Source organism: Triturus cristatus, chromosome 2_2, assembly GCF_964204655.1.
Source record: "Triturus cristatus chromosome 2_2, aTriCri1.1, whole genome shotgun sequence".
Taxonomy (NCBI): Eukaryota; Metazoa; Chordata; class Amphibia; order Caudata; family Salamandridae; genus Triturus; species Triturus cristatus.
In genome coordinates this window covers 395,255,166-395,271,723 of record NC_140582.1, presented here as the reverse complement: position 1 = coordinate 395,271,723, position 16,558 = coordinate 395,255,166, and the positions used below count along the sequence as shown (strand labels likewise).

Here is a 16,558-nt window from a genome sequence, read left to right as displayed (position 1 = left end):
TAAATCGCTAACTTCCTCATCACGGGGTCAGTGGGAAGAGGCAAAAAGGCATTGAGAGACTATTTATGAGAAATTAATAGTACAAAAGGTTTAAGAAGAAAGCCAAATGGTGGGGAAAATGCTAGCTTGGTCAAAAAAGGCTCAACAGGAATCAGCCTGTATTTTGGAAATAATAGATCCAAAAACTAATCTTATGGTAACTGAGAGAGTTGATATTGCTCAGGTCTTTGTTTAGCACTACCAACAATTATATACTACAAAATATTCGACCAGCATGGATGCGATCCATGAATATTTTACCAAAGTACAACTACCTAAAATATCGCAGAATGCAGCTACTCCACTACAAAATGAAATTACTGGATCAGAGATTTCGGCAGTTATAAAATCATTTGCAGGGGCAAAAGCTTGTGGCGAAGATGGAATTCCTATCGAATTTTAAAAACTATTTGCTAAAGAGCTGACCCCATTTCTCTAGAAACTTTTTAATTATATCAAAGCTGGTGGTTCGGTCTCCCCGGAGTTCAAGAGGGCGATTGTAGTCAGCTTTATGAAAAAGGGTAAACCACCAAATAATGTGAACTCATTCAGACCGATTAGCCTCTTGAACGCAGACTACAAAATTATGATGAAGATCTGGGCACAGCGTTTTACTCCCTTGGCTAAGGAAGTAATCCATACTTATCAAAAAGGTTTTGTAGCCGGGCGTACTATGTCCTCAAATACAGGCTACTTGATACAAGCTCTTGATTATTTCAACGTCAATAAGACATCAGCTTGCATAATGATGGTCGATGCAGAAAAAGCCTTTGATTTATTTAATTGGGACGCTTTATTTTTTGGGCTTTAAAGGTTGGGGATCCCGGTTCAAGTAATCTCAATGTTGCAAAATATCTATCAAGGGGCGCAGGCTACATTAGTAATTAATGGCGATCAAATAGGTTCAGTTGATATCAATCGGGAGACCAGGCAAGGCTGCCCTCTTTCACCCCTTTTGTTCACTTTTTTTATAGAACCATTAGCAATTAAAATACGTGCTAATCTGGGTATTAAAGCTCCAATTGGTGGCATGGCAAAATTAAAACTATTTGCTGATCATACCATCCTGTATTTGTCTCCCGATAAGCCAAACATAGAACTGATTTTGACGGAATTTAAAAAATACGAATAAATGGGGGGATACAAAATTAACCCCAGCAAAACCGAGATTATAATTTTAAATACGGGGGCTGAGATTTTGCCTGAGAATCTAAAACAGCAGGCTTTAAAGACTGAGCCCATACGATATTTGGGGATTTTCGTCACAGCACAATATGGTCAGTTGGCGAAACTGGATTATGAGGCAACCAGTATTAAAATTCAGATATAACTCGAAAAATGGGCCAGCCTTTCGTTAACCCTGATAGGTCGAGTGGTGCTCATTAAGATGTCTATATTACCTTTATTGATATTTATTTTTTCTAATATCCCAATCAAGATGAATCTCAGTTATTTTAAAGGAATCAATTCTATGATTAGATCCTTTATTTGGAACAAAAAGGCCGCTAAAGTCAAATTCCCGGTTTTACAACTAGATACTCAATTGGGTGGCTTAATACTGCCGAATATTTGTCTATATTATGAATCTGCATTTTTGGACTTCACTGCTTGTTTACTATCTAAAACTAAACGGATAGACAATTTTGTTATAAACAAGATGATCCAAGAAGCTGGAACTCAAATACCCACATTTCTTAAAACTGCTAAACTTTAAAAAAAAACTAGGTATAAAACTCTTTTGGATTCTTCGAACAGACATCGTTCTGCTTTTAAACAGAGTGGATTTGCTGGTTTTTACTCCTTAAAACTAAATGAGTGTAGAGAGCTGGGCCTCCATTTTCATTCAACCCAGTTTAAAACCTGGCATGATGTAGGCTTGGGGGTAGTCAATCAGTTTATTATTCAGGGGAGGATGATTACCTGGGAAGAAGTTCAGGCCAGATGCTATGGCCATAACAAGCCCGCATTCTTTGTATTTATTCAAAAAGTTAATTTCTTTAAGAAACATAATCTTTTACTTAATAGTTCCCCCTCAAAGGCAGCTATCGCTTTGTGTACCTCCAATATGAGTGGGGCCGGCAATTGATATAGTTTAATGTGAACACAAGACGAATCTCCTCTGGTCTTAAAGTTTTTGGAGAAAGTCGCTTCTGAAACCCAATGTGTTTTTTCCTACCAAGAATGGCATAAAATAGCTACAACAGCAAATAAGACTCTTTGAGCTGCCAATTGTAAAAGAATGGCTTTTTTTCGCACTGGATGGCCTACTAGACTCCTAAGGCTCTAAATAAAATGTACCCTGTGGTGGAAAATAGGTGCTTTCGTTGTTGCACCCCATTGGAAGGGGGTTGGAGGCATATATTTTTCTTGTGTCCTAAATTGGGAGTGTTTTGGGAGAAAATATTTGGGTATTTTAGCCAGGCAATTCAAAAACCGTTTCATCCAATAGCAGAAGCAGTACTGTTTGGTACTACTAGTAGGGAGGTTTTATTGTCGAAAACTTGAGAGGCTTTTTCTTGCTATTTCAATGTTGGTTCCTCGTTCTTTAATTCTACAAAATTGGAGATCACTGGAAGTACCTGAGTTTGAGAATTGGTTAAATAAAATGTTACGTACAAAAAAATTAGAAGAAGCTTATGCTAAACGAACGGGGGCAACTAAAATATTTTCTCGGACTTGGAAATATCTTGTAGAACGATAAAAATTCTGTTTAGTTGCGATTCTATATCAAGGTTGTAAAAAACTTTTTGAATTTTGTTTAATAAGCTGTGAAATGGGACGTTAATTTTTGTAATGCATTAACATGGAATGTTTTCTCTGAAAGCTCTGCTCAATAAAAAAATTATCACAAAAAAAAAGTCATATAATTTTATGCATGAGCAAACCCAGGGGCGGGGATACCTAGGAAGGTAATATGTACCAATGTGCGAGTTTCCACTACCTCTTAGAGAACACTTTTCCCAACATCAATACATTTAGAGAAAATGACCAGAATTTCAGAGCTGTATTTCTAATAATCATAACTCTCATGAATTATCTTGGAGTATTCCGTGATTTCCAAAACGGTTGAAAATACAGACTATAAGTACATCTACTGGAGTATTTTCTTTGAGACTTTGGCTCACTCTGGTTAAATTAGTAGCAAATGTAATCAATCAGATGAACAGTTTTTTGTTCATAGAAGTGTTTATTATAACGTAAAAAGAAGGCTCAGAAAGAACTCTACGCGATTTTCTTTTCATTTTTATATTTATCTGTGAAATTTTGAGTGAGCTAAAGTGAACAATAACATTTTAAGAAGATTTTGTAAAAAAGGCTTATAAAATGCTTTTCAAGAAGTTAAGTTTAAAAGAGTGTTTCATTCTATCAAAAATTAATTCATTTTGTGCAGTTAGTCTGCACTGTGCTTGGCTGGTGCAGATGTATATCATTTCACTGAAGTATATTTTTTGATAGGATTAGAATTATCCGTTTTACTTCGGCGTCCACCATCATGAATCTAAGGGCAGCTGTTTCTCAACATTGACTTCCTAGAATTCCATCCACCATATGAAGACAAGATTTATTATTTTTTTAGGGGCGAAGCCGACAGTAATGGATACTTCTCTTGAAGGTTTTTCTGAAATAGTTGAATTGTTTCATTTACTGTTTTTTTAGGTTTTGGAATTCTTTTCCATAGACTTGTAATTGCCCACAATGCAGGTGCTTTTATGTGTATAGAACAGTCCTCCTGGAACAACCTATATATCCAAAAGTGGTTGAAGAGAAACAAAAAGACAATTTCGGATGGTAAGAGATGTGTGTTCCCACACGTTTGGCCTTTGACAGCAGAAGGCGATAAATGAATAAAACACTCTGTGTCACACTGGTGTCGATTGTGACTCTAATGAACCACGAAGTACGCTCCCAGGGCCCCTTTATTTACTCAGTCTTGACGTCATGGCAGCCACCATGGCTGCTGATAAACACGGGGTTCAAACATCAAACACCCCTTGGCAATATCCATAGTTGAGATGGCCCATCCCCAACATAACAACAGACAGGTGATAGGAATTGGTTATTTTGAAAAGGAGAGAATAATGCTAGGGAGGGGCCATATTTGGTTTGAGGAGATTAGGTTACTTCAGTACTTAGGTTAGAAATCCCATCACATTCCTATGTAGACTTACCATTTGCGGCTTATCGTAGATTTCCTTTATTCATCCAAATGGATTCCCTGAAGGAGAAAAGGCATGCGCAGTGTACATTTGAAACAGGATCAGGCTAAGTGTTCAGTAGTCACCAGACCTACGCCTTCTTTAAGATATATTTTTTCCAAAAACTTGGTTTGGCCCACCACCATGTTTTAAGTTAATATATTATATGGAGAAAGAATGTGGGAATAACAAATGTTTCCTCTGCAGAACATGTTACTTCAATCAGCAGCTATGAGTTTGCAACACATTTGTGACCATACCATGAAAAACAAATAGTTTCGCCTACTTTACATTTTACAGTACACCATTTGTAGGCAGTATTTTTATGGTAATCTGAACGGTACATTCGTAGGCTTCATTACAGTTTGTAAATGCTTTCCAATGTCTTTTGGAGTGTGGTTTGTGCTTGGAACGCAATTAAGTTTGAGTTCTCACAATACACCTTCGGTTGGATCAACCTCCTTCTTAGTTGATATAAGGATCACTGCTACTATCTTTTTCTACGTTTTTCTTGATATGGTGTAACTTGATCAGATAGCCCAGTATTTTCATTAGGATGTCGTTGGGAAACAGAAGGGGCAAGTCTGTTCTGACTAGTGGTATCATTAGAAAGTGTTTATTATTAGGAAAGGTGGTGATTCACCGTTTTGATTCCTTTTAGGCGACAGATTTGCTCTTTGAAGCAGAGTTCATACAAATGCTGATAATAGTGGTGTAGCAGCACATCATAGCTAGTTATTAAAGATATAAACAATTTTAGGTACTGTGCATAACCTTATAGTAATACTACCAATGATTTGTTCTGGTTCCATCCACAAAACCACCTCTAAGTCCCTACTTTTTAAAAATGAAAAAGTACACATTCATTTGAGAGGCAGTACCTTGCATTATATGTAATTTTACGGTGATCTCATAAAATTCTAGTAAGGATATGTTTTCGCCACAGGAAGCTCTAATTTGATATTATCTTTTTAATGTGATAAATGAATATCTTGGAAAGAGATAAAGACGGTTCGATAAAATACATTTATGTGTGTAAATTAAATACATTTGCAAACTCAGGGAAGCAAGTGTTACAAAGAATACCTGAGGGTCCGAGTTCTAGCATGTACTTAATAGAAGATAATATGGATTCAGTTAATACCACATACAATCACAGATTTCAAAGATGCCCAATATTTCATTAGAATGCTATAATTCCAAAACATTTTCTTTTTACTGTATTATATAGACATTGACTGGAGGATTAAAGTGAAAAACTATTCCAGGGTTGCCATGTCACGGACTTCTAAGCAAAGAGAGGCACCTAACCAAAGGTGGGCTGATGCATGTACCCATTTATACAAATATGTAATTCTTATAAACACTGATCGGAAAGTGATACATAGTTTTTATTACTTAGTAATTGTCTGATACATGAGCTAGTTTGTAATTAGCAATACTGTGCTCGTTACCGTCTCCAATATAAATGAGTAATGGTCAGTGAATACACAGTTCGTGAACTGAGTCACAAGCCAAATGTTTCATGCTGTTAAACTTATGGGATTTGTTTGGGGGGAGCACTGCTTAAATTGACATTAGTGTTGTGAGGAATATATTTCTGTTACAATCATTAACAGAAAAATTGAGTTACTCGTCTCAGCTTAGGCACTCAAACTTTGTCTCATCACACTGTCACTAATGGCATTACACCACGTATTCAATTTCCTAGATTCAAAATACTCCTGCAGTTTTCCTTTTAGAAATGTGTTATTCCAGTTACCTTCTCACATCTCTTAAACCTTGCTTCTGTCCCCCTCGTGCCTGCCTAATGTGGCTCCCCTACTTATAAACATGCAATTCCAACTGTTAGGTATTCCATCTCTGTGTCCTGTCTCCTCCATGCAAATGTATCGGGGCACCTCTGCCTCATGCTCGATTGTCGACCTCCAGAATATAGTAGCGACCGGTGTGTGGATAGAGTGGAGGGCAGGAGGAGTATGGGGGATGGATTGACGGATGACCGAAACAAATAGAATAAATGTTAAAAAACACTTACCTGCCGCATCACCGCATCGCACCCCTCTCCACTCCAGGCACAGGCTCCCAGAGTCCACTGCAGGCAGTCCTAACAATGCTTTCATGCTGCTGAAAGCAATGTCAGGATTTGCCTAAGCACCGATGACTTGCGCTCCCTGTTAGACTGGAAGCCTATGCCACCTCCAACCCGGCAATGCAGCTCATGTTGGAAAGAACTTCAGTGCGAATGACGGTATGGCTGGCTTCAGACCGTCATGCGCACTGAATAGCAGTGCAAAACACTCCTTTACCAGACTATCACCTCCTTGACCCCTCCCTAAAGCCCCGGCTCCAGAGCAAAAATAAAAGAATAATAAACAAGGGTTTATTATCGCTTTATTTTTATTTTTTTGCTGCTGGCAGGTGGGGCGTCGCTTCTTCGCCATAGCAGAGGAGCCGCTCCTGCCAGAATATTGTGGTATAAGAATATCAAGTGACTAAATATTGAAAAGAGAGTGCGTACATGGAAGCATGCATTTACAATTTTTAACTCCACATCACTTACCTTGAAGCTATATGTACCACACTGGTACATTATGTGGAGTTAAGTATAGAAAATGTAGACTTTCTTACCTGTCAATATATATATATTTTATAAAATCTATGCCTGGATATTTTGTCCTATGTATATTCCGGGGTCGATATTTAGGCTGCACAGCTCATGTTCATTATGGAATTAATGGATTCTTTATATTCTCTACACCCCTGTCTTCACTATCAAAGGCATTGCTTTTTATAAGCATGCCAATGTTTACAAGTGTAACAATAGAATTCCCGACCATTACAGCCGCCTTCCCCACCTTGACCTGTGACCTCCCTGAGAAGTTTCATGAAAAGCTCCACTATAACTTCAATCCTTTTCTTTCGAAGCATCAAAGTAATGTCTCCTCTGAATAGATTGCTGTGCTGCCTTTGACGGAATTTTCCAATTTGTAATGTTACTTAACTGTATTGAACTATGGAGCGTAGAATGCATGTGCAGTGCTTTCGAAACAGTTCCCAATTTACTCTGACTGTTGGTGATTGAAAAATCGAAGGAGAAGCTGACAAAAAAGCAAAAGGTCACACAACTTTCCGAATAAACATTTCTGCAAACAAAATGTTTTCATTTTATTCAGAGCGATTGTCGAAGCACTAAAAATATCTTGCATAGTGGAACAGAAAGCTTGGTTATTTTATTTATCGCACTCTTCCTTGCATTGTTTCACTCCATTTTGTTCTATTTCTCCTTTCCTTTGAACCTGTTGTTCTGTATTCTTCTCTCATTTCACTTTTGTGGTGATTGCGTTTCCATTTTAATTTTGTGCTAATTACGCTGTTAGGCAACTTACTGCATTTATAATATAAATGCGAGCTTTCATAGCATCTCTTTTTCAGCTGGCCGCATAGTTTTCTCATCTATTAGACATTCAAAAAAAAAATCCTTTGTAAATGCGTACAAAAAATATTGTATGTGATTGATTGCCATCATCCCAAGGTCAGTACAAAAGCCATAAAGAAGATAAACCCTTATCGGATCTGGTAGTGTCAGTGGAATGTCAACTGTGTAGTACGGAATAAAGTTGAAAAACATGGGGGCGTCCTTAAGAATGAAAGTGCTTTAAAATAGTTCATCTTCGAAAAGACCCCTCTATTCAAGTAGGAAATTGAACATGAGTCTATGTGGGAAGAGCAGTCTCTCTGCAAGTTGAGTGGTTTTATTTTAGCAGCTTTAATTAGGTCTGATTTAACAGCACAGCTGTCCGCGAGCACTATTGTTAACAATTCTTCTAAATATACTGTAGAATGGGCATCCTGCCACACTCACCTAGAGAGCCACGTGCATAAAGGTGCACAATCCAGTTGCTTGACGCAAAACAAGCACTGGCTAAACAATATCTGTCTTTAAAGTGGTAATGCATGAAAAGACAGACATGCACTAATGCTGTTTGAATGCATTAACACATTGAAGTCAGTATTATTGGCTTTAACAGTGGATGTTTAAATTGTGATGCAGCCTGACGCTAGTTGAGGAGTCTCAGCATGGCTGTGTGTGCACTGATTCCTAGGTTTTGCTGATCTTTAAAATGACTAAGGCAACTAATAGGATGGCTTCTTGTAGCACAGGGTCTTTTGATGCACTGCTTGAGCTTGCACGTCTTGGAGCCAGGTATCACAGATTATAGTGAGTCAGCATCGGGCTGACCTATTGGGCAATCAGGAAATTCCCGATGGGCTGCTCTGACAGATCAATGCGGGCAGGTAATTAGCAGTTTGGGGGTCTGTTTTATGGCTAGATGGGCCGGTGTTTACTGATGATTCCCCTGATATCACCACAAACATTGCCTGCAGCAACCACAAATGCCTGCAGTATTTCATACCTTGCAAAGTACACATACAATGTGTCTTTAATAGTTTACAACTGGCCTGATTTGAAAATGTGGGCCACTTTTTTAGCTAACTTGTTTGCCAATAGAGCCCACTTTTGTGTGCCTGTAAATGTGAATGACGTCCTTGACTCTGCATTCAACACATAGATTTGCTGGTTAAGATTTATTAATGATACACACAAGGAACCACATAATTAATAAAAAATAAAACAGATAAGTAATTAATATGAATGTAAAAGTTTAGACTCAAAAATACAATGAGAGAAACATTCATACTTAGCCACCTGTCCAACAGTGGCCTCCAGCAAGGTGCCACTGTAGGAGCTGGAAGCTACATCATATCTGTGATATACCTCTCCCCCTCAACTTGTGAAGTCCCTTTCACAATATAGTCATGGAGAGGGGAAATAGAGATTGTTCAACGCCACAAGCTGTTTGACATTTGTTGCTCACAGTTCCACCACTTTATTTATTTATAAGTTTTATATAGCGCTAGCTATCATTTTCACATAACCTTTGCGTGGTCACTCAATGTACTATTCAAATGTGAAATGTTGTGACTAGGTCATACGCTGCCTAGATAACATTACTAATAAACAAATAATTAGCTTGTGACCAAAATAGCATGTACATTTACTGTTCTCGAAACTTCTCTAGATCTAGTAAGATTTCATTATTTCTTAATTTTCTTTATGAGAGGATCTATTTGATTAAGATTAGGCTCTTGAAGCAGCCACAAGTAAACTATTTAAGTTTAGTTAACTTTCTTTCTCTGTTCATAACTGCTGCACGTATCTGTAATAGTTGCTTATGATCTGTCTTGACAGTGCAGCTGTGAACTGACACTTCTGTGGGCAGTACTTGATAGGAGCTTTAGGTTTGTCCACATGTTGTGAGCCAGGAGTACATGTTTTGATTGGGCAGAAGTTGTGTGCTTCCACAGAAAAGTCCCGACTTGTACGCAGTTGTGTTCATTTTTTTGTTTATTTATTCAGCTGCCTGAGCTTGATCTTTCAGGGGCACACACATGACATTATACTTCCATAAGAGTGTTTTAGATAACTAGTTAATTCATGGTGTTTTGCGTCTCCAGCAGGACAGATGGGAGGTGGGTAGTCATTAACCTACATGTATGTTTAGGCCTGGCTTGATATTACAACTTTCACCTGGGATTTTAACCTACACAAGTATTATTCTACAGTTCTTTGCTTCTATGCAAAATTATATCCAGTCCCATGCTATTTACTTGAAAGGCTTCACATTACCACACTACATTCCTTTAAAGCCAGACCTATTGGCATTGCCATGCTTGTCCTTTAAAGTAACGTCCATGCTCAATGCATAATGTTATGTTTTTACCACCTGCCATCGTATCAGTTTTGGTAATCTGTTACTACATCTGGCACTCTCGTATTCCTATATGGTATGCACTTTTATTAGCAGCGAATATGTGTTATCTCTGACACAGATCTGAATTGTTTTCTACCTGTCTTGCTTCTTTAAACATAAACGAAGATGAAGTGCCAGCACACTCTTTTTAGGTATTAGTATGCTATATTTATTAGCACCTCATCCTCATCATGAAGTGTGTTACATGTAAAGAGATACAAATCACTGTAGATGATGCACATGTATGGGTGTCTTGCTTCACAACATTTTTTCTCTTCTGTTTGTAGTGTACCGAAGGTAGATGGAGGTCCTCTTATTTCTTGAAGTGCTATGCTACTTCTAGAAGTGATATCTTCATCATGTGTGATAGTAAACGCAGACATAGGAGGAAGAGTTAGTGCAGAAGTTCAGGCATCATGGCACAGAAACTCTGAGCAACGGCTGCCAGGCTGCCATTCCTCGTTTCCATATTGCTCGCTGTAGAGCATGCATTTACATGGTATGTAGCACTTGCACTGCAGAAAGTGCAAATTTGATAAAAAAAAGGAATGCATAAGTCCATCCTACATAAGTACCCATTTGTGCACAGGATGTGGGTTTAGGCTAAGTCACAGATTATTTGGATTGATATCTTAAGCTTTATCAGAAATTTTATTTGAAATTCACCAGTCAAAAAGATCTTTTCATTTTATTTGGAATGCCAGAAACTTCCCTACTTAAACTGGCACACATTTTATGCAGACAAAAGGTAATTTTTTAAGCTACATTCAATCCTTACGTACACTTGCTTACTTTACAAATCAATCAATTTGAACAGTCCCCACCACACCTTTTACTACCTACTAAAGCAAGTAAACTTTTCACACTTTAACCCTCATTATGAGAGAAACAGGGCTGCGCCCATCAAGTCTGCTCCTCTGGAGTTACATATATCTGTTTATTTCTATGAGGTGCTGTTAACAGAGGCTAAACTTCGGAACCCTGAGGTTCAAATGATAAAGACAATAACTACTGTAGAAATTGGCATTTATGGTCCAATTCCTCCAGCAATTGCTCACCCACGCCCTCCCGAAGTTCTACAAGATCATTTTTACTGTTTTAAGCTGCCAAAATGCCCCAGTGAAAAATAACCAATCTGTTATGTTCCAATGGACCTTAGAATTTCCAATGGGCCTTGTAATTGCCTTGGGCGTTTAGAGGTTATTTACATTGAGGCCTTTTTGTTTTTAATGCTCTTACTATCCTTCCTTTTCTCTGTACTGAAATTATTTGTCTTAATTTCAGTATTTACCTCTTTAATTGTTGTGGCAGTTTAGATTGTGGGCTAAGGACTGTCTCACCACTGCAGTGGTGGTGATAACTTGAAGTGGCTAACAAAATAAATACTTTTAGCAAAATTGCATTTTCTTTGCATCCTAGCTGCTAAGTTCAGAAACAGAGGTATTTTTAAAGAGCAATTATGTTAATTAAAGATGCCTTAATTTCAACATTGCTTTTCTTAATCAGCTGAAGCTCCAGTCTTCCATACTCCTTTATGGTATTAACCCATATAGTAAAATCTTGGTATGAGGAGCATGGTACAACACTATTGAGGTTTTAATACCAAACAGCAATAATATGTACCACACAGTATCAACTACCACTATCTCTTCAATGTAAGTATATATGGACAGGTGTAGATTAGGCATTCTTAGATCCGCATCTTCTTACTTTGACAACGGAGTGGTTGTCGATAATGTGGAGGCTATATTGTTGCAGGTAAGTATATTTTTACCTCAGTATTCAGACATGTAACCAGTAAGAGGATGCACAATGCACAATCACAGGTCTGCTTTAGTGGTCAAGGTGATCTTGATATTTCAGTTGTAGCTCTTACTTTTTCGCATTTGTTTACATTGCATGTTCTGATGTTGGTTATGTGGAGTTGAATCTCATAGAAATCTAAGCTGTCAAATTTCATCCATTGTCATGCAAAGATGTGTAAATAGATTTGACTGGTACAGTAATGTTTTGCTGTAGACAGAGATCCCTTCACCAACAACTGGTTTCGTGAATGAGGATCAAAAAACGAGAAGAAGAAAAAAACTCCAGAGTTAATGTGTAACATTCTAGCATTTTTTTTACACAGGCTCGTAAACACATGTAACTTCAACTGTGTTGCTGAGAAAAACATGCTAACATATACAAATTCAGCCAATGAGATTGATTTGGTAGCACATTTATAATTAGGTTGCTTTTATTTGGACTCTTTTGTGACACATCCGTTTGGTGACATATGAGCATAACCTTTTATAATTTGTAGGATGTTATTTTGCTGACAACACTCTTTATTTTTTTCCCACAGCGCGGAAAAGGATATGCTAGTCAAATGAGCAGGACTTTCGAGAAGCAGCATGATTTGCACAAAAGGCGACCAACAAAAGCATCAACTTTTCAACTTCATTATCTTGGCCATCCAGTTTTCTCTAACTTGAAGGATTAGTGTGCTGTTGGAGACATCATGGCCAACGATTGGACCTAATTGCTCTCAGCAGGCCTGAGAAATGAGTTGAAATATGTGTGGAACTAAGGAAACTTAGGAGGCCACCGAACTTGCCTCCCCGATCAGTGTGTGCCTGTTTACAGCACTATATATCGTTCTCCAAAATGTCACTGAGCCCTTTCGATGTTTATATTCACCACAAGAAGCCAACCGTTCAGATGGAAGAACTATGTGCATTCTGAATGCAATATCACTGTTTTAAACCTGACTGTTTTTATATAATTTTTGTGTGATCAAGTGTTTCCCAAACTATTCAAACTTTACAAGAGATTGTGGTCATGTTCCGTTCACCTGTGGGTCATAAACATGTTGTTAATCTGCAGACCCACAAAATATCAAAGACATTCTGTAGTTTATACACCGTGTTCAAAGTGTTTACTGTACTATTTCAAAGCTTCTAAATAAATATAAATATATATATATATTATATATTATATATAATTTTCCGAAAAGGTGTACAACTTAGTTGATTTTATATATTGATGCCTACAGCCCACACCACACACTCAAGTAACAAAAAAAACAGGAGCACCCAGGATGTCCTTGGCAAATAGCAGAGCGTCATCAATGCCCATTTTCCATTCTGGGTCAGTTTGTTTTTGTCCTTGTATTAGAAGAAAATAGGAAGTCGCAGCTGTATAAACTACAACAATTTGTTTAATAGTTGTACAGATATTTCAATGCCAAAGATGCAGCTCTCAATACTACCAGATTTAGCACTATGTATTATCAAGGAATCTTACAGTCTCCATTATTTTGACTCTGTGGATTTTAGTTCACGATGGCATTCACGTTTTAAAAAAAATGATCTACGAACTCACCTGCTTATGTTGTTCAAAACAACACTGGGTATGTGTACAGTTTGCAATGTAAGATATATAACTGAAGAGTACTATTTTAAAAAATGCCCCAGAACATATAACTTAAACGTACCTTTCTTTAGCATAGTTTTGTGGAAACTTAAATATATAATATATCTTCTAATCCTGGCTAGAAATGTTTTTGATAGTGGAGAGATCATATGGTATAATGTTTTCCAATCCATTTTTTTTACACAAAGGAAGTTTCAGCTTAGCAACATGGCACATTATTAAACACTTCAATATTACCTGTGTCTATGAAAATATTTTTTCCATGGTTTTAAAATGTAAGTAAAATAGCTGCTCTATAAAAAGAGAAAGTTATCCATATAGACAACGTACAGTTTAACTTTACATTTATGTAAACAGAATTTTAGGCATCACTGAAAAAATATTAAAGCTGGTGAATTTTTATTTTATTTTTTCATAATTCAAAGCGTGTTTTGAAGTATCTTCTGTCTTCACATTCTATTCCTGGCAAAAAGAAAATGGCCCTAAATCTTCGATACGTAATGAAGTTTGGGCAGCAGTGTTCTGCCCACGTTTGAGATGAATTCCATCTTCCCTTGTCTGCTGACCATCTTTCATACAACAATTTGTATTGTATTGAATGTAGATTCTACCACCCACAGAAGACTTCGGAACCGCTGCTAGCATGTACATTTTCAATTTCACATCATTCTTGATTTTGCTGCACGATATCCGTCTTGGAGAAATAATTCCACTGGTTGAAGTGAGGATCCCAAAACATTTCAAAAGCAGTTGCGGTTTTGCAGATTCTCACTCCTTTGGAATCAAAAGAATAGCTGTCCTGTTGATGTTGTACAAGATGCAGAGACCCATCACTGAACGTCCAAGACTCTCATTATTCCTTCTATCAAATGGAGACTTTTTATGATTCTACTGCCTTAGCAAACTCGAGTTCATTAATATCAGAAGGGTGCATTGCTCACAAAGTATTTTTTACATATTTAAATTGATATTTAGAAGTTGTTACATTACAGATATGTTGGCTATCGCACAGATCTTCTGACACTGAGTTAAACATGTATTTACATTGTAATTGTGCTGCACTGTTTTTTTGTATTAGTCTGGAAACGTTCAAGTAAGTTTTTATAGCAAGCAAAAGTTCAATGTGGTCTTAACCCATATTTTGTATTTTGATTTCTCCTGTTTCTAGTGTTGAACTTTTCACCTAGGTTTTACATTCAGTATATGCACTTAAAAATTGAAATGCAAAGGACCTTTGTTATTTTGAGTGTCAAACAGTTATCAAGTGGAACAGTGGATAATACATAGTGGACATACCTCAACATGCATTCTTCCATCATACCCGCACAATCTTTGGATTTATTTCCAGAGCTCCTGTTCTTTTAAAGAATATTGTGGTTTTATTGACCTCATAGCATGTACCAGGAAGAACACTTACATAATTTGCATCTTTTATCAGGTTTAATCGAACTAGGTACAAGAGTAAGTTAATTTAAAATAACTCCAGTAGCTGGAGGATAGTTTCCACACCTGTCTTCCATTGGAGGTCTGGGATATTGTCAGTGGCAGAGCAATGGTGCTAAATGCAAGCAAGGGCATTGGAGCTCACTGCTTCCCAGTTAGTTAATGCAACATAACTAAATTTGTTTCAGGTGGCCTCTCACATAATGGACCTCTTTGCCATTGCACCTACTGGTAGTGATAACTGCACAGCCAGATTTTCTTCTTGAGCTGGCTTTCTGCTGTGGGAATGTGCTCCTTTACTGGAGTACATGACACAAAGGGTGTCTTGGTTTTGTCATTATTGCCTTTCACTGTGGGCTATCCATTGTGCACATCGGAAGATAAGTGCCATGCAACTATGCTTATGCAGTATCCCACTGCAAGGTATCTGGTGAGCAGACTACCTACCCCAGATTCACTTGGACCATAAGCTGGGAGGGTTTCGCCAAGAGGTTGTAGAAAAATAACACTGGGCTGTGCCCTAATTATTCTATAGGAGGCTTACCCTCAAACCAAGCATAATTTCCAAAAGTGTAAATTAGTGCATGTAGAACATGAAAAGTTCCAGGTGTCCTGATACCTTACTCCGATACTTCATCAATGCTAAACAAAGTCACAGTTGTTGCATGGTAGCCACATCAACTCTGGAAAGAAATCTCAAAATCTCAAAATGCAGGTGCTGAACTTGGTCCCAGCCGTGGCAATGAAACCTCTCCACGGATGCCTATGCTTCTTTCATTGGTAATTGGCTATATGGAATGGATTTCTCAGTTCATCAGGTTACCAACTCATATCCACAAGTGTGATACATTGAGTATCAGGGGAGTGGTGTCACAATGTCAAAATTTAAAAATGGACCTGCACTTACATTGACCCAAAGGTATTGGTTAGTACTGTATAATCATGGTTAGTAGATGTGGAGTTTAAAAGAGTAAATCTACACTTCCTTATATATAGGCTTACCTTAGTAATACAGTGGTAGCCACTTTTGTGGCATCTGTATTATTGACCTTGATATTGTGATATACAGGCAGAAAATATATGACATGTGAACTGTTGCAACTGGAGGCAATATGGAGTGAGGCAGGGAATTTAGGCATTCACTGTACGGGCCTCGTTATGTCAAAATAAGGGATTGCTTTGTGCTACTGACTGATAAAATAGCTTGAGGCCTAAGTGAATGCAGCCAAATCATTCACAGTTAATGCTATGATTTATCCTGAGTAGTATCAATCTTGACAGATCAATTAAATGTTCCTTATAAAAGTTTCAGAGGTCCTTTTTATGTCTAACTTGAAAGGACAGTGTTCTGCAAAACTTACAGCTTGAAATAGACATCAAGTGAGCCATATTATTGATTTATTTGGCTCAGATCTTTTCAGCTATTGCTCTGGGAAAGAGTCAGTCACATCTTGAATTAACCCAGAGGAGTTGCATCATGCTTCGTCTGTTGTGTCATTCTTCCTCCTAGGTTGTGCTTCCATTGCAATGAATAAGGCACTATTTTACATCTGGAAAGTACATTCAATAATCATATTTGTGGTTGCATTCAACTCAAGATCTTACCCATGCTTTGGTTTATTTGGCTGCAATATTTATTTGTTAATACTT

General features: G+C 37.6%; 1 protein-coding gene across 2 annotated transcripts in view; it reads left to right on the top strand.

Moving 5' to 3' along the window:
* Positions 1-14,900, top strand: part of PCDH10 (protocadherin 10) — a 64,504-nt gene extending 49,604 nt beyond the window's left edge. The window contains exons 5-6 of one of the 2 annotated variants that reach the window (XM_085641485.1): positions 5,467-5,551; positions 12,396-14,900. In XM_085641485.1, coding sequence (XP_085497611.1) covers positions 5,467-5,551; positions 12,396-12,423 — 113 coding nt within the window. In that variant the 3' untranslated portion in view covers positions 12,424-14,900. The remainder of the gene's footprint in view (positions 1-5,466; positions 5,552-12,395) is intronic. The other variant, XM_085641486.1, reaches the window with a different exon arrangement.
* Positions 14,901-16,558: the final 1,658 nt, after the last annotated feature.